At 44.2% G+C, this 24,507-nt stretch overlaps 1 protein-coding gene across 1 annotated transcript in view; it reads left to right on the forward strand.

Annotated features, from left to right (window-relative positions):
- Nucleotides 1-22,650, forward strand: part of lama1 (laminin, alpha 1) — a 54,673-nt gene extending 32,023 nt beyond the window's left edge. The window contains exons 25-63 of the mRNA XM_048266698.1: nucleotides 736-915; nucleotides 1,222-1,407; nucleotides 2,067-2,194; nucleotides 2,445-2,565; nucleotides 3,223-3,363; nucleotides 3,777-3,895; nucleotides 4,893-4,979; nucleotides 5,415-5,608; nucleotides 6,299-6,441; nucleotides 7,345-7,443; nucleotides 7,543-7,654; nucleotides 7,849-7,999; nucleotides 8,357-8,567; nucleotides 8,823-8,939; nucleotides 9,425-9,588; nucleotides 9,827-9,965; nucleotides 10,090-10,189; nucleotides 10,488-10,604; nucleotides 10,925-11,104; nucleotides 11,388-11,542; nucleotides 11,868-12,011; nucleotides 12,496-12,629; nucleotides 12,860-13,007; nucleotides 13,232-13,356; nucleotides 13,568-13,718; nucleotides 13,839-13,983; nucleotides 14,204-14,345; nucleotides 14,456-14,570; nucleotides 15,130-15,297; nucleotides 15,547-15,698; nucleotides 16,178-16,363; nucleotides 16,852-17,035; nucleotides 17,826-17,932; nucleotides 18,920-19,109; nucleotides 19,666-19,818; nucleotides 20,264-20,417; nucleotides 21,094-21,227; nucleotides 21,479-21,695; nucleotides 22,038-22,650. Coding sequence (XP_048122655.1) covers nucleotides 736-915; nucleotides 1,222-1,407; nucleotides 2,067-2,194; nucleotides 2,445-2,565; nucleotides 3,223-3,363; nucleotides 3,777-3,895; nucleotides 4,893-4,979; nucleotides 5,415-5,608; nucleotides 6,299-6,441; nucleotides 7,345-7,443; nucleotides 7,543-7,654; nucleotides 7,849-7,999; nucleotides 8,357-8,567; nucleotides 8,823-8,939; nucleotides 9,425-9,588; nucleotides 9,827-9,965; nucleotides 10,090-10,189; nucleotides 10,488-10,604; nucleotides 10,925-11,104; nucleotides 11,388-11,542; nucleotides 11,868-12,011; nucleotides 12,496-12,629; nucleotides 12,860-13,007; nucleotides 13,232-13,356; nucleotides 13,568-13,718; nucleotides 13,839-13,983; nucleotides 14,204-14,345; nucleotides 14,456-14,570; nucleotides 15,130-15,297; nucleotides 15,547-15,698; nucleotides 16,178-16,363; nucleotides 16,852-17,035; nucleotides 17,826-17,932; nucleotides 18,920-19,109; nucleotides 19,666-19,818; nucleotides 20,264-20,417; nucleotides 21,094-21,227; nucleotides 21,479-21,695; nucleotides 22,038-22,198 — 5,754 coding nt within the window. The 3' untranslated portion in view covers nucleotides 22,199-22,650. The remainder of the gene's footprint in view (nucleotides 1-735; nucleotides 916-1,221; nucleotides 1,408-2,066; nucleotides 2,195-2,444; nucleotides 2,566-3,222; nucleotides 3,364-3,776; nucleotides 3,896-4,892; nucleotides 4,980-5,414; nucleotides 5,609-6,298; nucleotides 6,442-7,344; nucleotides 7,444-7,542; nucleotides 7,655-7,848; nucleotides 8,000-8,356; nucleotides 8,568-8,822; nucleotides 8,940-9,424; nucleotides 9,589-9,826; nucleotides 9,966-10,089; nucleotides 10,190-10,487; nucleotides 10,605-10,924; nucleotides 11,105-11,387; nucleotides 11,543-11,867; nucleotides 12,012-12,495; nucleotides 12,630-12,859; nucleotides 13,008-13,231; nucleotides 13,357-13,567; nucleotides 13,719-13,838; nucleotides 13,984-14,203; nucleotides 14,346-14,455; nucleotides 14,571-15,129; nucleotides 15,298-15,546; nucleotides 15,699-16,177; nucleotides 16,364-16,851; nucleotides 17,036-17,825; nucleotides 17,933-18,919; nucleotides 19,110-19,665; nucleotides 19,819-20,263; nucleotides 20,418-21,093; nucleotides 21,228-21,478; nucleotides 21,696-22,037) is intronic.
- The last annotated feature ends 1,857 nt before the right edge of the window (nucleotides 22,651-24,507 follow it).

The following is a 24,507-nucleotide window of genomic DNA, read 5'->3' on the forward strand; positions in this document are numbered from 1 at the left end:
TACAAAAGAGCTGATCATTTTTTTACAGGGAGGTATGCCTTACTAACTGACAACCTGTCTGTTAACCACATTAGTTTGGTGCTTTTAGTAACAGGAACTGTAGAAGAGAAGTTTCTTTCTTTACAGTTGTTAGTAATCAATTAGGAATTTAATATTTTGTTTTATCAATATACTTTAAATGTAATGTTCCATGATCTTGCTTTTTTATCTGATTTGTGCATCCAGCAATTAGTTTGATGAATGGTTTCCTGATGTTAATACCTTCCGTCTGTGGTAATTTCACTAACGATATGATCTCTGAGCTCCTCATTGTCTGTGACTTGGTAATGTCTCTGAGATGGGAAGAGGGTGCTCCTCCACAGTGTCTCTGAGATAAGCATGTCTCTAAACACAGCACAGCAAGCTGAAGTTGCACATGCCCTTCTCTCTCTCTCTCTCTCTCTCTCTCTCTCTCTCTCTCACTCTGTCTCTCTCTCTCCTCTCTCATTCTCTCATTATTGTCTCTCTCTCCCTCCTTTTGCCTGCCCATCTCTCTCTCTCTCTCCCTCTCTCTCTCTCTTTCTCTCTCTCTCGTTCACTCCCACTTGCTGTGTCTGTTCTTTCCTCCTCTGTATGTCAATATCCCTTTCTTTCTTTCTTTCTCTCACTCTCTTCCCTTCTGACCTATTCTCATTCCCTTCATCTATCTTTTCTCCCCCTCTCTCCACTCTCCCCCTCTCCCTCTCCCTCCATCAGCTGACGCTGGGTGAGGACCCAGAGCGCCTCCATGTGGTCAGTCAGAGTAACCTGCGGGGGACGCTGGAGGGAGTGTACGTGCAGGATGCTGAGATGCTTCTGGACGCCAGTCAGATCCAGAACTCCCCCCTGACTGGACCCTACTACTGGAGACTGCCCAAGCACTTCCAGGGCCACAAGGTGAGTCCACCTGCTCTTATACATTTTACCTTTTACATGGGAATGAATGGGCCTCTCTGCTGTATGATAATAATACATCAAGCACAATGAGCTTAGTCTCTTTTAAACCTAAACATTAAAAACAAGGTCAGTATGTTTTTCATTGTATTCATTCTTTGTTGGTGAGGCTGGTTGGACTTTTATGTAGGATGTCCTGAATGGTTCCTGATGTCATGTTGTTATGTGTTATTGTTTGTTGTCTAGATTGGTATTACATAAACATAACAATATGTTGGATGTAATTTGTCTTTGTTTGTTCCCCGATAGCTGTTGTCTTATGGAGGAAAGCTGTCGTACTCTGTGGTCTACTATGCCATGGACGGCGCAGGCCTGGCCAACCACGAGCCACAGGTGCTGATTCGTGGAGGTCACCTGAAGAAGGTGGTCATCTACATTGACATGCCCGCTCCCGAGAATGGCATGAAGACCCGACAGGATGTCCCTCTCACTGAGGTGAGCCTCTCAGCCATCTCACTTACTGCCATACTGTCTCACATCACATCTAAGTAGATATTCACTGATCAGTGAACACCATTTTTGTGGTTTTGATAGTGGGTTTGCTTTTTTATATGATTTATATACGATTATTACATATTAGAATCATAACCAGTATTTGTGAAGTGCTCAAACCCAAAGGATCATGGTACAGGGAAAAGCTTTACATCCTCGCGTATCGTCAGTGTGTCTTGCGTCTCGCCAACATCCTTGTCACTCCTTACGTAGGCCTATTCTGTGTCAGTTTTATTTGGTGTCTGTTTGGATAGGTTGAGTCATATTGCATCACCCCAGTGTTGAGAGGGATGGGTCGAAGAAGCATAAAGGGGGAGGGCAAATGCGTGGAGATGATGAAAAGCAGGAACACACCTGGATGATGGGATTAAGATAAGATGACAAGCTCTGAATGGAGAAAAGGCTACCTTTGACATGTATTGAATTGTTATATTTGTGTGCCTGCTCAATTTAGTGTTTTGAGCAGGGAAGTGTGTGAAAAATAGTATTTATGAATGCACTGCTAAATCTTAAATCTAAAGGATTTGTAGGTCTTAGTTCTTTGTTTACAAAGTGTTTGTATGTGTCTTGATATTTAAATTTTAACTTTTTTTGATCAACAGCACAAGTGGAAGTATTTTAACTCGGTCTCTGAGAAACCCGTGAGCCACTCAGACTTCTTGTCCGTCCTGAGCAACATTGAGTACATTATCATCAAAGCCTCATATGGAACCAGCCTGCAGCAGAGCAGGTAGACACACTTCCTACTTCCTGACTCCCATGATGCATTTCCTTTCTGTGTACATATTATGTAGCATTTTCACTGAATTATTCTACTGTTACTTTTTCCTTACTGTAGTGAGTTGATGTTGTTGTTGTAGATCTTTACATTCCTCATTCTTATTGAACTGTAATGTTCGACAGTTTATGGTGCTTTTTTAAATGCCAGAAGTTGCCTTGGCCATTTATTCTAATGTTTCTTTTCCCCGTCAATCCTTCAGGATTGCAAACATCAGCATGGATATGGCGTTAGATGCGGAGGACGGGCCCGAATCAGCAGAAGTGGCGCGTTTGATTGAGTCCTGCGAGTGTCCACGTGGTTATGCAGGACTATCCTGTCAGGTATGGTCTGCAACCAGTAACCCGACCACTTTTGAAAGCACAAACACACAGTCAATGTATTCAGCCCTTAATCTTAACAAGGACAGTTGCCTGTCTTGGAGTCATTTCGTTCAACACTGTGACAGCGATTGTATATAGAAATAATACAATAGCAACAACTTGTTACATGATTTTTCTGAGATATAATATACCATATATAACCTGTCAATCGTGACTTAGAGGGAAGTTCTGAGGCAGCACACGTGTGTCTTTGTCTCCTCATCATACTCTAAACAGCACATCCCAGTCGCTATGGTACTGCATCCAGTCTTTCCCACAGAATTGAATTCTATTCGTGGTGGTAGGTTTGCAGAATTAACTTGAATGCAACAGTTTTTAACAAATTAGCGCAACGTGGTTATGATGCTAACCAGCTTTAAGCACAATTCAGTACAACCTGGAAAATCATTGTGTGGTGGTCAATGTTGATATTGTGGTGGGCCGCCACAAATAAGTCAATAGGAAACATTGGCATCCGCTTGACCAAACCCCAGTCTATCCCATGAGGATGGACCTGTGGACCTGGGCAGGGCTGGGAGAGAGTGGTGGTGGTGCTGCTGCTGGTGCTGGTGCTATCTGGCCTCATTGTAAACAGCTCCATTGTCTGTTGTGTCTCAGGAGTGCGCCCCTGGCTACTACAGGCAGCCGGTGTCCGAGCTGAACATGAAGGGGATGAACCGGCCGCTCATCCAGCCCTGCGTGCCCTGCAGGTGCAACAACCACAGCCTGGCCTGCGACCTGGAGACGGGAGAGTGCCTGGTAATCTGACCATTACACACGTACCTATCACAGCCATTATAACAATCACAGCTTATGGTTGTGGTTTTATGTCTCAACTTAACTTTGAAAACTTTAGTTTGCTGCAGCCTACTCATGCAAAGCATATGTCTAGCGAGTTTAAATCAGGGACATTACTGCTGCTTGACCAAAAGACACTTGACACTTTCAATCTCTGTCAACTTTACATGACCCAAAACATTTGATAAACCAAAACAAAATATTTGAATAGCCTTTTTGCTATGAAAGTATGCCACAGTTTAAGAAGTGTTTACAGTATAGTGTCAGCGTTGGCCTTGAGCCCTGAGTGCAGGTTGCTGTGAGGACCAGACGCTCTCTCTGTGCACCAGTTCCTCCGGTGTCCTCACCGCGCACTGATTCTCTCTCCCACCCAGGGCTGCCAACACAACACAGCCGGCGAGAGATGCCACGTCTGTGCCCAGGGCTACTATGGCACCGTCAAGGGCTCCGTCAGCGACTGCTCTCTCTGCGGCTGCCCCCTCCAGACCAACAGGTAACACCACACCACTCCACTCCACACCACACCACACCACTCCACACCACACCACTCCACACCACTCCACACCACACCACACCACACCACACCACACCACACCACTCCACACCACTCCACACCACTTGTCTCATTGATACCACAAAACTGTTAACTGTGACACTGTTAACACTCCACTGTGTCCTAAGGCTGTTGCACATACTGTATGTTGCACATACATGTGTGATGGCGGCGGAACTTGATTGATTGACTGATTTTCATGAATTTGTTCTGAACTCCCTGCACCATGCCTGAGCCCATGCATCATATGCAGGCCACATTCTGCAGCCGTCAGGCACACAATACTGGTGTGCAAGACGATTTGCTGATACCTCTCCACTGCCTCTCCCTGACCTCGTTTTGGCCCATCAAAGTTAATCATTTGCGTCAAGGCTAGTAAACATCTGATGTCATAGGCATCAGGTGATTGTTGTGTGTTGCACATGCAACTTATAACCACAAGGGGGCAGTGTGGTGTCTGTGATTTCAAATGCTTCTCAGCAAATTGCTTGTGATGAAACTCTGTTATGTGTGCTGTTGAAGTATTAAAAATGAAAATGTAACCAGCAGCCAGCTGTATTAGATTGTGGAGCAGATGCATACACAGCCTACCATGTCAAAGCCCATATGCCAATCTCTATATTCACTCGCACTTCATGATAGGATGTCAATACGTCTAATCACTATATTAAAACGCGTCCGAAATGTTAGTGGTGTTTGTGTGTGTTTGTGTGATTACTCAGTCCCAGATGTTACCAGTGTTTGTGTGTTAGCGGTGTTTATGTGTGTGTTTGTGTGTTAGCAGTGTTTATATGTGTGTTTGTGTGTTAGCGGTGTTTGTGTGTGTGTTAGCGGTGTTTGTGTGTGTGTTAGCGTTGTTTATGTGTGTGTTTGTGTGTTAGCGGTGTTTGTGTGTTAGCGGTGTGACTCAGTTTGTTCTTCTCTCCTCCTGCTGCAGCTTCAGTCCCTCCTGTGTGCCAGAGGGTGCTGGGGACTACCGCTGCAATGCCTGCCAGCAGGGCTACGAGGGCCGCTACTGCGAGAGGTGAGGTCAAAGGTCACATGATGCCTCATTAGAGGTCAAGAAACAGGAGCAAGGTCACACATGCTGTGCTATGCTGTTAGAGATACGGTCATTCATCCCCACCTGAGGGATGACACTGTGAAGAGGGCAAAACATCAATATGCCAGTGATGGTGGAATTGTATGACATAATGTCACCTCTTTATATTAAGGCTAAGGGTATTCTGTTCCCAGCCATTAATTGGCTGATAATATGCAATGTTCTTCTTGTATTTGTTCATTTTAGCAGATATAATTGTGATTAAAGTTGGGGTTCATTTAAGGCTAATATGTATTTTTTAATATAGCATTTAATATAAAGTGAGACACATTATGACATATTATGTGCGCAATACATTAACAGAGGTGTGCTAAGTTGATAAAAAAAAACATCTTTACAATTCTCCTCATCCTTCAGGTGCTCTGTGGGTTACTATGGCAACCCTTCGGAGCCGGGCGGTCGTTGTCAGCTGTGCCAGTGCAGCGCAGCGGGGTCTCTCCACCAGGTGTGCCATCACCTGACGGGCCAGTGCGACTGTAAGGTGGGCGTGAGGGGACACACCTGCGAGGAGTGCGAAGCCAGACATGCGCTGATCGGAGACCAGTGTGTGTGTGAGTATCCAGCACAGACATGTCAAAACACATCCCTTCAGAGACGGACATATTTAGTGCATGCACCACACAATGTGCGCATGTGAATATCCCCTCACGACCACAAAAGGCTTATATGCGGAGACGTATTAATTAAAGCACAGCACTCAGAGATGGATAATACGTTTATCACACTGAGAGCCTGAATACTCCCAGCAGACCACAAAAGAAATGTATGGAAAGATACAACACATTAATTAAAGGAATGGAATTACACAACAAATATATAAATGGAGAATCTTAGGTCCACAACAGATTAAAGAAAGGCAACTTCACTTGTAATTAACACATTAGCATGAAGAATAAATATAGAGCAAATGTCTATGAATTATTAACGAGAAAATGAATAATATAATTTCAAATCCTTTTGAGTATACGATTGTTAATTGTTGTTAATGTACTGTATGAATTATTTATTAATAAGCACTTCAGGTTTGTGTCCCGTTCATTGTTTCATTTCCTTTGCTAAAGTTTGATGTTGAGAGGTATCCTGATTGGATGTTTAATGTATTGTTTTGTTGGTTTCATTTGACTGACTGTGTGGGTTGTATTGTTGGTTTGTTGTTGTGTGTGTTGTCTTTGTGCTTGTGATGGATTTAGTATGTTGTTTGTTCCATATTAAACATGTTGTTCTCTGCCCACTTTACACAGCTTGTGATGACCAGTGCACAGGGCTCTTACTGGATGACCTGGACGCTCTGGAGTCGTCCATCTCCTCTCTGAACCTGACGGGCATGATCCTCGCTCCTTTCTCTCTGCTGGTGTGCCTGGAGAACCAGACTCGAGAGATTCAGGTCAGAACGGTTGAAGTCTTGCGGCGCGGTGTGGCGTAACTGGCTCCAGCGCCCACACCACATTTGGGGCCACGTGCCCATGGACACCGGAGTTTGAGTCCGAACCGGGTCATTTCCTGCTCCCACCCCATCTCTCTCTCCCATATCAAATGGGAACATATCTTAAATGTTAAATATTTTAAAAGAGAAAACTTGAAGTGTCTTGAAGTCTCACAGAATGAAAGTGTTTACATGTGTGCTTTTCAAATCTAGCCTGATGTAGTCATATTCAATTCTAGTCAGAGTTTGAGTCTGGTACTGCTCCATTGGGACGTGATTATGGGCCATGTTTCAATCGATACAGGGGGGAAATGCCTCTGCACTCAATTGGATAGACCTAACCAATCAGAGCAATGAAATAGCCTACCGTGAATCCTGTAGGAAGAACACCCAAACCATCCTTCTTCTCCACAAATGCCTTAACGCTGTTTTCTGGTCATCTTTTTTAAGTTATTGCACTGTCAATATCTGTACAACAGATAGCAAAATCTAAATCTCTAGCTTCTAGCGACAGGCTTTATGTTGCAAACAAAACCAACTGAAGTGTGCTCAGGTGACGTAATAGACGAGGCACAGTTGCTCATATGTCCATCATCATACAAAGCCCGCCCAAACAATTTGATTGGTGCAGTTGGTTTCGAACCGCTCTGGTTCGGGCATAGTTGTCCAGACCGAAAAGTCCAGACCGAATTTCCTTCAAATCTTCTGGGTGGGGGGGTTAAATTGGGGCTGGCTTTCAGGCTAGTTCAAATCATTTCAAAGTTCAAATACTGTTTATTGCATACCTTACATTGGATGTAATAATGTTAACGCATAATGTTTAGTTTTAATATCTGTAGTTCAAAATGATTGTGTTTCACACAGGACCTCATGTCATGGGAGAAAAGCCCGAGTCATAAGATGAACCAGGCTGACATTACTGTGATAAGCTTCACTGCGCAAGTTGACGACCTGGAGGAGAAGGTAAGGCTCAGCTCCACAGAGCTTTATCTTAATCCTAATTTAGGACTTCAAATAAATGTTTGAATAGAAATTACTATCTGCCTTTGACTTGTCTTACAGGTCAAGATTGTGTCCAAATATGGAGATGAAGTGTCCCAATCCACAGAGAGGCATATTGCACGGGGAAAGGAGCTGCTAGAGTTCATCAATAAGACTCATGCTGCTATACAAGGTAAAGGATGACATATCTGCATTAATTTGCATTGACTCTGCACCATGCACTTATACATGATAATCAGAGACAGATGAAAGATGCATGAAATCTGAGTTTCTCTGGTTATCAGCAGTAACAGCACGTCTGTAGACTGTGTCGTGTTAGTGGTGAGTGGTTCCATCACTGTGCTTGACTGGCTGTGATTGGTGTAGCTCTGGAGGAGGAGGTGGGTCGTCTGAACGGGACGGCGAAGGAGGACATGGACGAGGTGGACAGCACGGTCCTGCAGCAGCAGGTGGAGGCCAAGCTGGACAAGATGAAAGGCATCAACATCACCAACTCCTCCGCCCTCACTGAACTCAGGTCAGTGCCTGTTTGTTCTAACATGCACCAGTCCCAGATCCCATGCAGTGCATGGCCAAACTCAACTCCCATTGAAAATGCATGCTTACACTACACCAAATCTGGAGCATGCTTGATGCACTGTACCAATACTCTTCTATAATCATTTAGGAGGAGCCAAAACAGCACATGAAAAGTTATAAATGTAAAAATCTAACTTTTAATTACCTCTTAGAAAGTATTTATTTCTGTGAATGTAAGATGAAAGGCTTAGTTTAATAACATGCAGATGGCTAAAACTAGCAGATGATAGTGAGGATGCCAAAACCCCTCTGAGTGTGAAATGAGGAGATCTTCTGTGTTTGTCTGACTGTGCAGTGAGGCCGAGGCCATCCTTGACAAGGTCCAGAAACAGATCGGGGACCCTCGGCAGGCCGTCGAGTCTCAGATGGATGCTGTCACCACGGCCCTGTCCAATCATACGCACCAGCTGCAGGAGGCCCAGGTTCTCATAGTAACGGCCAGGGAGCAGACCAATCAAACCAACCAGCTGCTCAGCATCATCAACGCCAGTCTGGAGCAGTACACAGTGAGTCCCAACTAACAGTCGGTCTCACAGCAACACTCAGCAATGGGTGCAGAGAAATTATATTATTTTGAATAATGCTTTGGATTTCATCTGCCTTTTAGCAACAGTGTAAAATATCCTTTTTTGGAAAATATTTTAAAATGTCTTACAGTAATCACAGTTTACTGTAAATCACTATCAGTTTATACAGAAATTGATTACTTTTCATGTTAGCTTTGTTCTCATCACAAATGTGTTGCTGTGGTGTGTTAACAGACTTTGAAGCACAATGTGAGCAACCAGACACAGGAAGTGACATCACAGATGGCAGAGGCCCAGGACCTCCTGACTGATGCCCTGAACATCGGTGGAGATTTGGACAACATCACAACTGTGCGTCCACAAAGCCATTTGGCTTATCATACAGTATACCCTCCAGAAGCACCAATACACCTCCAGATCAACACACAGACACAGCCACTCAAGCTAGTGAAAACAGAGTCACTTACTCAGAATAAGTACTGTGCTTTGACACAGACATATCTCTAAGAGACAGGTCTCTTATGCAGGCAGCATAAGAGCAGCAGGGTCCACGCAGTGGTCAGTGGTTGCGTTAGGTGTGACATCACTGGTGTGCCAGAGCCAGATGTCTACTAGCGCATGTGGAGTGCATTGCTGCAGTCTTCTCCTGAACAAAGGTGTTGCTGCAGTTCAAAGGCTGTTGCTATCACTCATTTAGCTGTTTAATATGGTAGCCAATGTCTCTCCATCCATGAGTTCATGCAGAGTTCTATTTTTGTCCCTTAACTCATAACTACACAAAGGCTTCCTTACTTTTCCCTCCCTTTCTGTTCTGTAATCTGGTACTGTGTTTGTAGACCTTGGAAGAGACGCGTGACGAGCTGGAGATGCACTACCCCACCCTGCGGAAGCATGTGGACATGCTGGTCATGCAGCTGACCAAGAGAGATGCCCTGCAGCTCGTCTATAGGAGCGAGGACCACGCTCAGGCCATGAACAAAGAGGCTGAGGCTCTCAACAGGTGTGTGTGTGTGTGTGTGTGTGTGTGTGTGTGTGTGTGTGTGTGTGTGTGTGTGTGTGTGTGTGTTTATGATGTTATACATGTATAGTTTATGGTTTCTGTACATCTATTTAGTAAACATCAGTATAGTCACACATAATTATAAGCTATATGAGCTGAGCAAACCAAATATCCCTCATATATGAAATATTCAGCTGTTTCAACACACCAACACGTGTAATATTGTGTTCCTGTTCAGGTCTTTGTCTGAGGTTCGGGGATCAGCAGAGAAGGCCACCAGTGCAGCTCAGGCCAACTCTAACATCCGAGCAGACATCCAGGCATCCAAGGACTACGCACAGAGAGCTGATCAGAATGCAGCCCACGTTCTCAACCAGGTGAGCCATGCTGAACAAACAGAGCATCATCACAGGCTTGTTTACCTGCAGGGCAGGCTCAGATGGTTCTGCTGGAGACAGACATTGTCCCAGTTCTAAAGGTGAGTTACGGTGTGTGTTGCAGACGCTGATGGAGGGGTCGATATATGAGCAGGGGAGAAGGGCCCTGCAGCACAGCATGGACATCCTGGAGGAGAGCAGACGTCTGAGCAACCAAAGTGATGGTGTGTACACACACACACACACACACACACACACAGGCATGGACACACACACAGGCACAGACACACACACACACAGACAGACAGGCATGGACACACACACAGGCACAGACACACCAACACACAGACAGACAGACAGACACACACACACACACAACACACATACAGGCACAGACACACACACACAGACAAGGACACACACACACACACACACACACAGTCATAGACTCGAGCACATACATGTGGTGCTGTGGTCTCCTAATGGCATGTGCTAATAGCTCATTGTTTGTTTCCTCTGTAGGTCTCGTTGTGTATCTCACTGATGCGACTGACAGGCTCGGCCTGCTCAAAGCCAACCTCCGCAACTTCAGCCAGCTCATCCCCGAGGCAGCCACCCTCCTCAAGGGCATCCCCTCTGGTGCGCCACTATTACTGGCTCTGATACAGTGTCTAGGACACGCTGTTCTTTTCATACTGCTTGTTGTAGAGTGATGGTACCACTATTCAGTGAAATGTCATTCTGAGTATTGTAAGTTATGAACAACTAGTGTGGTCTAAATGAGATGGGTCTTTTTGCTTCTTCTAAATGAAACTTAAATGGATTTCAAGATTCAAGTGCTTTTCTGTCTAGATTAGCTACAATTTTTCAATAGATTTCTCTCAAAACTAGAGCTTGAAGAGCTATTTCATTTTTTAAGCAGCATGCTGAGCAGTTCTTACAGTATTATCACTCCTCAGTTAGTGGACAGGTCCAGGAGGTCAAGGAGCAGGTGGAGGGGGTCAACTCCTCTTTGATCCAGGCCCTGGGTCGTCTGGAACACTTCCAGACCAAACTGGAGCAGTCCTCCTCCACCGTGGCCGAGGTCAACAGCACCACCAGAAGCACCAACGAGATGGTCACTGACTCGGAAAAGACCAGTAAGTTCAAAGTTCAAAGTTCAAGGCTTCAGCATAAAAATGGTCTGCTTTTATCTCAACTGACCAGGCTTGCGATTTTTGGGGTCAGAAGTTCAAATGCTGTAGGGCACAAGGATAGATGTATCCCTGTGTAGATGTTGTTTTGACATGTCTCCTCCTTTTTAAGCAGTTGTGATAATATGAAATGTACTAACCTAAGGCAGTGAGCCTGACATTTTCCAGGTGAAATCTGTTTAATGATGAATCTTCTGTGAGCCTGACCATGTCTTCGACCACCCTGCAGCTCGTGAGGCAGCGTCGAAGCTCAGTGAGGTTGAGGTGCGTGCGGAGCTTCTCTTTGACCGGCTGAAGCCTTTGAAGATGCTCGGAGAGAACCTGAGCAGAAACCTGTCCGAGATCAAAGAGATGATCAGCCAGGCGCGCAGGCAGGCTGCCTCGGTCAGTGCACTGGGCAGACACATGCACAGACATACACACACACACACACAAACAAACGCATATGCACACACACATCATTTTCAAGTTCAAGGATTTTAAGTTGTCTTTTGGGAAGTTCATAACAAACCCATGATTTCATTATCTCTTTGGAGAAAAAAAAAAATCAATCTATTAATTGCTCTTAAAAACTTGCTCTTAACAACATACATAAAAGTCTTCACACGACTCAATTATATTATCAGTTTTCTTTCCTGAACAGCTTACTTTTTCAACTTTGACTGACAAATCCAGTGACACTAACAGCCCCCTTTCCTCTCCCTCCCAGATCAAAGTGGCAGTGTTGGCAGAGCATGACTGCGTCAGGGCCTACAAGCCTGAGGTTTCCGCCAGCAACATCAACACCATCACCCTGACAGTGAAGACCACCGAACCAGACAACCTGCTCTTCTACCTGGGCAGCAGCTCGGCGGTAAGCCTCAAACTCAAACACATTTTGGCATCGTTACTCTAGCAGTGACAAGCTTGCACATTTCCCCATGCAGGTCAGCATTTAGCGCACACCAGGCAACCTGCTCCTCTAAAGCAGCTCCACTGTAGCACTCAAGTTCAGAGTTTTTACATCAGCTGTATCACTCTAACAGTGCCATGGTTGCACATTTTACCCATGCAGGTCAGGATGACATTTAGCATGTAGCATTTAGCACACCGCATAGCCTGCATGGTAGTGCCATAGCAAAATAAAGCACAGTGGTATTACTGTTGCATGTGAACTGAAGTTCATGAGTACGATTCTACCTGCAGGCAGCAATATGTTGACATGAGAATACTCTCACTCAGATTGGTGGATCTCTAGAGTGGTTCATATAAAAGGGTCTTTCAGAATGTTAAGCATCAGTGTGCATCTTTCTGTTCTTTGGCTGCTTTGCATGTGACATTTGATGTGTCTTTACCAGCCGGACTTCATGGCCCTGGAGACCCGGCATGGGAAGGTGTCGTTCCTGTGGGATGCTGGGTCAGGGCACGCCAAGCTGGACTATCCTGACGTGCAGATCAACAACAACAAGTGGCAACGGATCAATGCAACTCGGTAAACTTTCAAATTATGAACACAACCAAACCTTAACTCCTGTGCTACCAAGTAAGGATAGATAGATAGATAGATAGATTGATAGATAGATAGATAGATAGATAGATAGATAGATAGATAGATAGATATATTGTAAATTATGTACATATAATGTATTCTAGATTGCACTATAGAATAACGTAACAATATGTATATAATACTTTAATAAACACTGAACTTTGCTTCCACAGTTTCGGCAAGTATGGCACCCTTACAGTTCAGCAGCTGGATTCTCTGCCTCTACCCCCAGTGAAGGCAACAGCCCCAGGGTCATCCACTGTCATGGACATAACCAAGGACACCTGGATATTTGTTGGTGGTCTAGGTGGCCAAGTCAAGGTGAGACAAAAGTTCCAATGACAGGGAGTGTGTAGCCAGAAAATACAGCTGCTACTTTTAATATCAAGATATGCCTATTATCTGAACACAGTAGCTGAGTTGATCACAGTCATTCAACCAGGAAGTTGATTGTTTAGCTGTCTGAAACCATAAGCCAAATAAAATGATGATGCACCTTAATGAACAATACAATGCTCAACCTTTTTCTGTTAATGTCTCTTCAGAAATCCTCAGCAGTGAAGTTAACACAGTTCAAAGGCTGTATGGGAGAAGCCTCACTGAATGAGAAGAATATCGGGCTGTGGAACTATGCAGAAAGACAAGGACAGTGTCGTGGCTGCTTCAAGAGGTGCTGTCATATATTTCAGAAACATATTACTTTGTCATAACTAAATGTTTTGTAAGTTGCTGACCACTCCTTTTGCTTTGTTGTGCCTCGCTTGTATTTATCTTGACATTTGTATAGCCCAACTGTGTAAATTAAATACATACCTAATTAGAATTAGAAACATAAACAAAATACAAACATAAACAAATCCTCCTCCGTCTTTCCCCTGTAGTCCTCAGGCAGAGGAGACCTCGTTCTATTTTGATGGCAGTGGATACTCCGTGGTGGAGAAGTCTCTGCGCTCGACAGCCACCAGTATCGTCATGTTCTTCAAGACTCTCTCCCCCAATGGCCTGCTCCTTTACCTGGCTTCAAACGGAACAGTAATATATACACATTTAGCGTGCCATTTTCTTGTGGTATAACATATATCAACATGAATGTCAAAAGAAAAGGATAAGCACAGTGTTTAGGGGGCTGACATCATTCCAATATTTTTGCAGAGAGACTTCTTGTCCATTGAGCTGGTGGATGGAAGAGTGCGCTTGACCTTTGAACTGGGATCTGGACCTCTCACTATGACAACCAAGAAAGTGTACAACACAGGAACTTGGTACAAAATTGCCCTGCAGAGAAATAAACGAAAAGGTAAGTCACAGTTTTAAACCAGCAATGATCAAATAAAAGCTTTTTTTCTTGTGATGTTGAATTGCTGATATAATAGAGGTAGTGCTCATTGATAAAGGCTCCCTGTTTGCTGAATTTCAAGTCAGTATAGTATCGCATAGTATTATTAACATGCTGGTACACAGTATACCCCAGTGGAATAACAAACACCGTATGATGAGATGTGTGTTGTTTTCCAAAGGCTATTTAGCCGTCATGGCTGCAGACAATCCCACCGAGCGTGAGGTCACAGAGGCCGATGCTCCAGGTGCAGCATCTGACCTCAATCGCTCCGACCTCGACCCCATTTACATCGGAGGCCTCCCGAAGTCTCGGCCAATCAGGTGAGAATGACAGTGAAAATCTCAGCACAAGCACAACCTAATTAAACGTAATTTAATTTACATAAAAGCTGTTACATTTTGAACTGAACACTTGTGTTTCTTCTTTGTAGGAGGCAGGTGGTGGCGCGATCATATGTAGGATGCATCAAGAATGTGGAGATTGCTCGCACAAACTTTGACTTGCTCAGGGATTCTTATGGTGTCAAGAAAGGTTGCATTCTAGCGGTAAGACCTGAAGAAAAATAATTCTTTATCACCTTATATTACCAGAGGTAGCATTTGTTATGTGACATGTAACATAATCCATTTTTATAATGTATTTTGTTGAACTAATGTCTAATGTAGACAGTGGTGTAATGTTACCTCTTACCCTCCTGAAAAATAGGATGTTATGAAATGTGACACATTTAGTATATTTAGGATCTTATAGGATCTTACCATGACCCTGTGAGTTCCTCTGCTCCTCGCTTGTGCTGATTGGCTTGCATACCTCTAGCTAGCGTAGAGGGCATCCACACTTAACAATGTGATGAAAGCAGATGAGCTTACACATGTCTCTGTGGTGATAGCCCACATACAGCTTGAGATGATTAACATGTGGACATGTATAGGTCACCCCAGTATGTGACGACTGACTTATGGACACACACATATCTCTGTGTGTTTGTAGTCCATCCACAGTATGTGACGACTGACTTATGGACACGTATATCTCTGTTTGTAGTCCATCCACAGTATGCAGTGATTGATTTATGGGCTTTGTCCACCTCTGTCTGTCCCGTAGGCTATCCGCAGCATTTCAGTGCTGGGTGGAGGCTTCCTGGAGATGCCCCCCATCAGCCTGGACCCCCACATGGAGCTCATGGCCACCTTCTCCAGCAGAAACGAGACCGGCCTGATCCTCGCTGGCTTTGGCAAGATGGCCAACCGCAAGCGCCGACAGACACACCAGGTACATCGCTGCTGTTAGCTGAAAACGTTGGCCATGTGTGTGTGTGTGTGTGTGTGTGTGTGTACAGGAATCCTGTTAGCAAAAGTGGTTATTCATGTTTATTCATGTTTAATTAATTTAGCATTAAGTGATCATGTATTAATAATTAATTAATGCTTAACAACTATCTATTTCTTTCTTTCTTTCTTTCTTTCTTTCTTTCTTTCATTCTCTTTCTCTCTCTCTCTCTCTCTCTCTCTCTCTCTCCAGCCTTTCCTGGCTGCCATGCTTGTGTCTGGTCAACTGGAAGTCCATGTAAACATGGCCGTGGGAGGGAGTTCCCACAAAGCTGTCATCAGATCCTCGACAGGAACCTTCGCTGATGGAAAAGAGCACTCAGTCATCCTGCAGCGGAGCAAAAGGTGCACACCACTCACTCACACACACACTGGGTTGCCATGGTGAAAGGATAATGTTTTCACCCCATTCAGCAAGGAATTTAGGATATGCTATTTTTCAGGCTCTGTCAACTCTGACCATGTATATACTTCTCACACCACTTACAACGCCTTAGTGTTTATCTAATATGTCTCCATTGTGTACACCATTGAGACTGGGTTCCCTATTCCCTATTCTAAATTCACATCTAAGACAATTAAATTGTGTCTATTATTTTAGTATTGTGCTTGAGTGTGTTAGTAAATCGTAGCCTTAGTCTGCTTAGAAACATCAAGAGTACTCTCAAATCCTGGCAGTCCTGCAAGTCTCACACACACACACACACACACACACACACACACACACACACACACACACACACACACACACACACACACACACACACACACACACACACACACACACACACACTCATTAGAGGTCATTCTGGCTTCCTCCTCAGGACGATGCATGTTCTGGTGGATGAGGACCACCACACATCAGTGAAGCTGGGCTCCTCGTCCGATAAAGGCTCACTGGTACTGGGTCGCTTCTACATGGGAGGAGTGCCACCAGGAGAGGGCAGCAGCGTCCTCCCCACCGCCACCTCATTCTACGGCTGCATCAGGAACATCGCCCTGGACACCAAGTGAGTGCAAGAAGCGTTGGGGGGAAAAAACAGAAATACCAAGCGTCAGCAAGAAATTGTTTCACACAGAAAAGAACACATAGATAAGGCTAGACTACCAGAATGCTGCTCTGAAAAAACTCAAACAAAAATGCACAAGACTACTTAATATGTAGATACTGTACATGTATAGCTCTTCTTATATCTTCACAAAGATATGCTTTTTAATAGCTGCATCTTACTGTCTGAATTCTTTAAGACATTTGAGTCCTTTAGGCAGGCAAATGAAGCAGAGCGTCTGCTGCAACAATTAGTTTCCACTAGAATGAATGGAACTGGCTACACCAGACCTGATAGCAGCGTGTACATTCCAAAACATTAGACCAGTCTTCTAAAACCAATGTTACGCTCTGTAAAACCATTTGCTATGCTCTGTGGCTAATATATAGCTCTGCTGTAGGTGTCTAAAATACTGAACGTTATCCCTGATATTCTCCTTGTCTCAACAGACTACTGGACCTGTCCAGCGCCCTGCGCTACGAGGGAGTGGACATGGACAGCTGTCTGCTTGAGGAGCGGCCGAAACGGGTGGTTCTGTCTGACGACTTGGACGCCGAGCCCACGCCTGAGCCGGCCAAACCGCCCCAGACGCCCCCCAACCAGCTCAGTGCCATCACACCAGGCTCCACCTCTGTAAGCACTGTACACACACACATGCACACACACACACACACACACACACACACACACACACACACACACACACACACACACACACACTCGCACACACACACTCACTCACACACACACACACTCGCACACACACACATGCACACACACACACACACACACACACACACACACACACACACACACACACACAAATGATCTTACAAACCACAAGCTATGACTTTTTCTTTTTAGAATAACTTGTGTACTTAACTACAGTAAGTGTCCTAATATCTCTCTGTTGATAATTGAAATTGTGTGAGCTACTGAACAACTGAATACCTCTAGGTGAATGAATAATGAAGTGACTACGTATGTAATGCCAACACACCCCACAACCAAATGACCTCACCTCACACAGTTACAGCACTAATCACAACAATGTGTGTGTGCGGTGTGGGCATTGTGATTCACACATTGCTGTCTCTACCCACATCAAAATAGCGGCACATCAGAATAATCTTTTGTAATGCTTGAGTACTTTGAGCACAAGTAGCTCTCATTCCAAAGAGGTCCATAAGAGATATCCCTCATTATTTCATAACAACATTTCAGCAGCGTTCTTGGCTGCATTCTTGGCTGCATTCTTTAGCTGCCTGAGTGATTAATTAGTGGAAACTCGATGACTCATTCTTCTTATTTTCTTCCATCTTCCGTATGAAGTGTACACTGGCTTCCTTGACAAACAAATGCTTTAAGTATTTATCATAATATTCTCTCTCTCTCTCTCTCTCTCTCTCTCTCTCTTTAACAGTGTGCTACCATGGACGACACAGCAACTCTTGCGGAGTCTCACCAGTTCGGACTCTCGAGGAACAGCCACATGGTCCTGGCCTTCAAGAACAGGACAGTGAGAACGAGGTGAGCTGACCCACCATCCATGATCCAGCCAGCGGTCCTCCCCTGTCACTTTCCCCTGAGGCCCCCCGCACAACAAGCCCATATTTGGAGAAAAGAAAACCTCGGAATGCCTCAAAGGGTCGTTTGTCAAGTCAGCTGATAAAAGAAACCTAGTATGGGTTGAGGATATGAGCTTTTTTATTTGGAAAGTAGCCAGAAAAAGAGAGACATCTGTGTAACATCTGTGTGTGGGTATGACATAGGACATGAGATGGACCGCTGGACACCACATCACCACTGCTTATCCCCTACAGACAGTGTACATCAGACAAACATCCAACAGCTCATCACTCTCAGCAGTGCTTTTGCTCCTCATTCAGTGGATGTTCAAGCGTTATAACTCATCTCACATGAAGTAGAAACAGTGAATATTTAATAGCTGCTCATTAGGTAATGGCCTCTCCATGACATCACAATCTCCGGGATCAGCCCTCTCTCTCTCTCTCCCCCTCTCTCTCTCTCACTCCCTTTCTCTCTCTCTCTCCCTCACCCTCCCTCTCTCTCTCTCTCCCTTTCTCTCTCTCTCCCTCCTTCTCTCTTTGTTTACTCATCTCTTATTTATGCTCTGATGGAGTTTCACGCACACAGTGAGCACACGCAGCAGAAGAGGGCCTCCTGTGTAGCTCCTCTGGGCAGCCCGTATCTGCCGTGGACTCATTCACTGATTTAGGACCAGTCCTTGAATTAACTTGATCTCCTTGTCCTCTACTTTAGATAGTACAGAAATGTGCAATACCAAAATGCATTTCAGGAAGTATTGTTTTTTTAAAACAAAAATGCATACATTTCCTATGTATACAGTAGGTATACAATATATAGACCCTTTTAATCTGTCCCGAGAGGCTTTTTCAGATACTGTGTAATATATTAAAATGTTTTTACTTTCCTCCTCAAATGTATTCTAGTACTGATGTAACCTTGTGTTGACATCATGTCTTGTGTCTGCAGCTTCTCTGTGAAACTGTCTGTGCGCACGTTCGCTGCCAGTGGTGTGCTCTTCTACATGGCCAATGCCAACCAGCAGGACTACGCTGTGCTGCAGGTGCTGGGTGGGCACCTGTCCCTTACCTGTGACCTGGGCAAAGGCCCCGCCACTGCCAAACTGCCCAAGCACATTAACGACGGCCTCTGGCACACAGTAAGTCATGGCTGCTATGTCCTCTCATGACTTCATCCCTGCCCTTATGACTTTTATGACCTTATGACTCAACATGGGTCAACATGAGTGGAAAACACCTGGGACAAATATAGCCACTCATAGCAGCATTGCACTGCACAAACAGACCTATTTTGGACGTCCAATTTCAGGTGCAGATTGTAACGGCAGGTGACGCCTTTTTTCCCATAGTCCAGTATTGACATCCACAGGATCTCTGTATAATGTCCAAAATAGGTTACATAGTCCTAGTGAGGTCCAAATGGGGTCATGGTTAGACGTCAAAATAGCGGACCTAGTTTGCACGTCCTGCAGTCTTCCAGAATTGGTCTTGGACCGACGGACGCAATAAAGACATAATCTGCATGTCCATCCGATGTCTAATGACATCTAATGTTTAGTGGGTCTTACCTTATTCTTGATTGGGGTTAAAATATTGTTATTTCTATCTGTGTATTATTATATGTCTTTATTTGTTATATGTTTATCTCTATGTTTTACTTTAATTTTGTGTGTGTGTGTGTGTGTGTGTGTGTAGGTAAAGACAGAGTTCGGTAAGAAGAGTATAACGATCAGTGTGGATGGAGAGGAGTCCACTCGGGTCCATGTCAAAGGGCACACGCTGGACGTGCAGGGCAAGCTCTACCTGGGGGGCCTGCCGGCCACCTACACCGCCAGGAGGATCGGAAATGTACGTCTGCAAGCTCACCTGCCTTCAGGCCCACCTGGGGTCTATAGGAAGTGCCACTTTGTTAATGCATATGTCCCTGGAATAAGAAAGAAGGATACTACACTCAGAGACTGATCCTGAGGCCTACTCTATACACCAGGCCAAACATTTGAATTTCCACAGCCCTCAACATAAGGCACAGACGCCCACCTTCCAATCTAGGAATATGAAACAAATTTGTTTCACAGAGTATAGTTACTCGTGTGTTGAGAACATTGCGTCATGGCAAATCAAACGTGAATGCAATTAGACTCTTGCTAGTTGTCCAGTCTGAAAGTGAATCTCTATGTAGTAGTAGTAGCTCAGTGCCATCGGATAGCACACGCACGGATGTAAAGGTCGTGCCAGTGGTGTGTATGTAATCTTGGCCGTTATGTAACCCACCCTCTGGCCTCCTCTGACTCAGGTGACCCACAGCCTAGCGGCCTGCGTCCAGGCCGTGTTGCTGAACAGCGTGAAGATGAATTTGAGGACGCCGCTCTCGGCTCATGCTGTTGGAGAGTGCTTCAGCTCTGCCCAGGAGGGCACCTTCTTTAACGGCAGCGGATACGCAGCATTCGGTGGGTGCAAGCACAAATGCAGAGCACTGGTGGATTATCCACATAGCCATGCTAAAGCAGACTAAACACATATGCATGCATATACACACATGCACTGGTGGATTATCCACATAGCCATGCTAAAGCAGACTAAACACATATGCATGCATATACACACATGCACTGGTGGATTATCCACATAGTCATGCTAAAGCAGACTAAACACATATGCATGCATATACACACATGCACTGGTGGATTATCCACATAGCCATGCTAAAGCAGACTAAACACATATGCATGCATATACACACATGCACTGGTGGATTATCCACATAGTCATGCTAAAGCAGACTAAACACATATGCATGCAATGATGCACATACTGTATACACACATGCACTGGTGGTTATCCACATACCGGTAGCCATGCTAAAGCAGACTATATGTATGATATGATGCACATATACACACAGTAAAAATACATACAGATATGTGGTTAAGCATTGGAATTGTCACTGTGAAAGGGGCATGGAAAGCCAGGATGTTCTGTCTGAAGTATGTTCTCTCAGTGGCATGTTCTTTGATTCCTAATCATAGAGAAGAGTCCATGTTCTATGTTCTTGGATCTCTGCACCCTAATCTAAGATGAGTCATTACATGTTGTGTTCTCTCTGTTCTTGCTGTGTTCCCACAGTAAAAGAGGGCTATAATGTGGGCTCAGACGTGACCGTGAGTCTGGAGTTCCGCTCGACCGGAGTGGACGGAGTTCTGCTGGGGGTCAGCAGCCCCAAGATAGACGCCATCGGACTGGAGCTGGTCAACGGACAGGTAATCAATAATGATCATAAACAGCACACATTGTCATAAATCCATCAGGAAATCCAAATATTTTGTTTCAATTAGTAAACTAATTAGTTCAGTTTGTTACAGTATTATGCAAAAGTATGAGAAGGTATTTTGATCAATATGTGATTCATTTTATTTGGTTTCTGCATCCTCATCCCAGTCTTATCGTGCCTGTGCCCTGTGTGAACTTGTTGAAGCTGTTACCATAATTATGTGTGTGTGTGTGTACACAGGTGGTGTTTAACGTGAACAACGGGGCGGGGCGTCTCTCGGCATCCTCCCGGAGTAGCCGCTGGCTCTGTGATGGACGCTGGCACACGGTGGTGGCCAAGAAGTTCAAGAATAGCATCAGCGTCACCGTGGACGGCCTCACCGTCACCACACCCAACCCCTACCTCTCGTCCACCTCCGCCGAGACCAAAAACCCCATCTACGTGGGCGGATATCCAGGTATGGGGAACTATATACTTCTCTCTCTCTCTCTCTCTCTCTCTCTCAAACTTTCTCTCTCTCTCTCTCTTTGTCTCTCTCTTTCCAAAACCCCTTTGTATGTGGACGGATATCCAGGTATGAGGTATGGAGAACAATATACCTCTCTCTCTCTCTCTCTCTCTCTCTCTCTCTCTCAAGCTACATCTGCCATCTGTCCTATTTTCCCTTTTTTCCTGTAAATATTATAAAATGTGTGTGTATATTACATTTTTTGCCACAGAATTCCTTTTTATAGCATTCATGTACTCCTTCCTGATATTGAGAGCCTCTGTCTTCTCTCTTTCCCTCTCACCCACACAGCTGACGTGAAGCAGAACTGCCTGACCACCAGGGTTGCGTTCCCTGGCTGCATACGCAACCTGCGTGTTTACAAAGGTCATGTGACTGACATGTTGGACTTTGGCTCAGCGTTCCTCCTCCATGGCGTCTCTCCGAACTCCTGTCCTGGACGGACCGCCTAGATCCCCTCCCAGCCTCCCCTTCCCTCCCTGCCCACGTATAGAGGAACATTCCGTACCTCTCCTTGTGTAATGTTTTGTATAAAAAAATTAAATAATTAATTTTTTATTTTGGGAAAAAAATGTTTTAATTGCTGTTTGTCTAAAATATGATGTTTTTTCATGTTCATTTGAGACATGGACTTTAGTGAATGTTTTTATGAAGTTGGGAAAGACATAAGTATTTCAAAGGTTTCAAAAACGTCTTTAGAATCGTGTTTGTCACAATGCAATAAATGCAATGAAATTCTCAGGAAAATGCCTTTGTAAATATTGATTGATTTGTTGACTTTATCATTAATAGCCATGGCCTTGAATATATTCATAGAGGCCCAATTAAGTGTTTTCCAGTAACACTTTACTTGATGGGTGAGTTCATAACACATTCATAGCAGCTGGCATAAACTGCACATAAAGCATTCATGACTGTTTCATGAGACATGACTCAACATTAATACCAAACCTTTCATGAATGTGGAAGACAGAACGATGACAACTTGTCAAAATAAAAGTCCAACAATCGCAAAGCAGCATTGCCGTTTTTCTCTCTTATCTTATGAAGTCTACATCGAATGTCACTTTACTTTACAAGTTCTGAAGTATTCATAATCACTGAATTTAACACTGGAAGGTAAACTAGCCTACAGTACATTCAGCTGACCCGTATTTGTGTAACCTGGAACGGTTGGACATTCCCAGTAGCAAAAGATGAGAAATCATCTGCAAAGGTATCATAAAACAAATACATTGTTATGAAACAAAAATTATTTGCTTGACCATGTTCTGTCTTTTTGGCTCTGGAGTAGCCCATTGACTCAGATGTGACGTGATCAGGTAAGAGGTTTGGAACAATAACGGCAATGCTGCTTTGCAATTGTTGGACTTTTATTTTGACACATTTTTGTTGTTCTGTCTTCCACATTCATGAAAGGTTTGGTATGAATGTTGAGTCATGTCTCATGAAACAGTCATGCATGCTTTATGTGCAGTTTATGACAACTGCTATGAATGTGTTATGAACTCACCCGTCAAGTAAAGTGTTACCTGTTTTCCTAAGGCTGCTGTCACTAGCAAAATAAATATGGTCACTAAAAAACATTAAAAAGGTGATTACCATATTGTCCATCTACAACTGTTAGTGATAAACATCCTTAACTGTTGTATACTGTATCTGTCTGAGTATGAGGCCATGACCATGATAAGACCTGTCCCATACTTGTAGCCGCACTACTGTCTGGGGTTGAATTTAGTCCCTTTGAGCATTGGAAACCTGGGAACGACTGTTAAAGGAATAGTCTCCTATGCATGCTGTAAAATTCAGCTTTTCAGACCTCTGCCTATACGGTGTGTTTGTGTGTGTGTGTGTGTGTGTGTGTGTGTGCACAAAAAAGTATTCTGTCTGTAGACAAATGAGCATTATGGCTTGGACCAAGTTAAAAACAATTCCAGCCAATTACAAAGTTACTTCAGGAACGTGGAAGGGAGGGTTGGAACTTCTTTGGCTGTTGAGCTTGAATATCAACAACCTTCCCCAAAAATCATCGACTCTACCTTTGTGTGGGGCCGTGGTGGTGGTGGTGGAGGAAATATGATGGTGGGAGTATTTGGGAGCAAACTGCAGAGGGAGGAAGATTATAGGTGTTGTTAGCTTATGCAGAGTAGGAAAGCAAGTTTGCCTGGCCATTCACCGCACTCTTAAGAACGTGTTTCTATTGTAAACTCATAGCAATTCTACAGCATTCAGAAAAATGACTCACTTTTTAGACCTAATTGTTTTACCATAACCAGGTCAAACAAACAATGAAGGAGGATGATACCCACTGTTATGCTCTTTTTCAACAGCATTTAGAGCAGCATTCTGCTATTATAAAGGAATAATGCCTTTTTAGGACTGTGTCAAAGGATAACTCTTTATGATGGATAACGGACGGTCTTGTTTGACATGCTCTGCATATTTTTGAAGGTCTAAGGAAAAGCTCATGTGGTTGAGAAGTGAATGAACCCTCTCAATCATGTCCTGTCACACGTGATCGCCATTCATCAATATCATAAGAGAGGAGATAACCATCAAGCCATCCCCTCTGAAGTGAATGTGACAAGGACAAAAGTCTGTCAGTGAGTCACGTTTATACTCTTTACTGGAAGCCATTCTCAAATGACATTTTGTGGTATGTTCTCAAAAAAAGTGCGTTCCCCATTAAAATAGGCCACCTGTTCACAGCTGTATCTCAAATAGTACAGGCTGATGAGTGAACTAAGGGCAAAGGAGGGAA

The sequence above is a fragment of the Alosa alosa genome, chromosome 16 (assembly GCF_017589495.1).
Source record: "Alosa alosa isolate M-15738 ecotype Scorff River chromosome 16, AALO_Geno_1.1, whole genome shotgun sequence".
NCBI lineage: Eukaryota > Metazoa > Chordata > Actinopteri > Clupeiformes > Clupeidae > Alosa > Alosa alosa.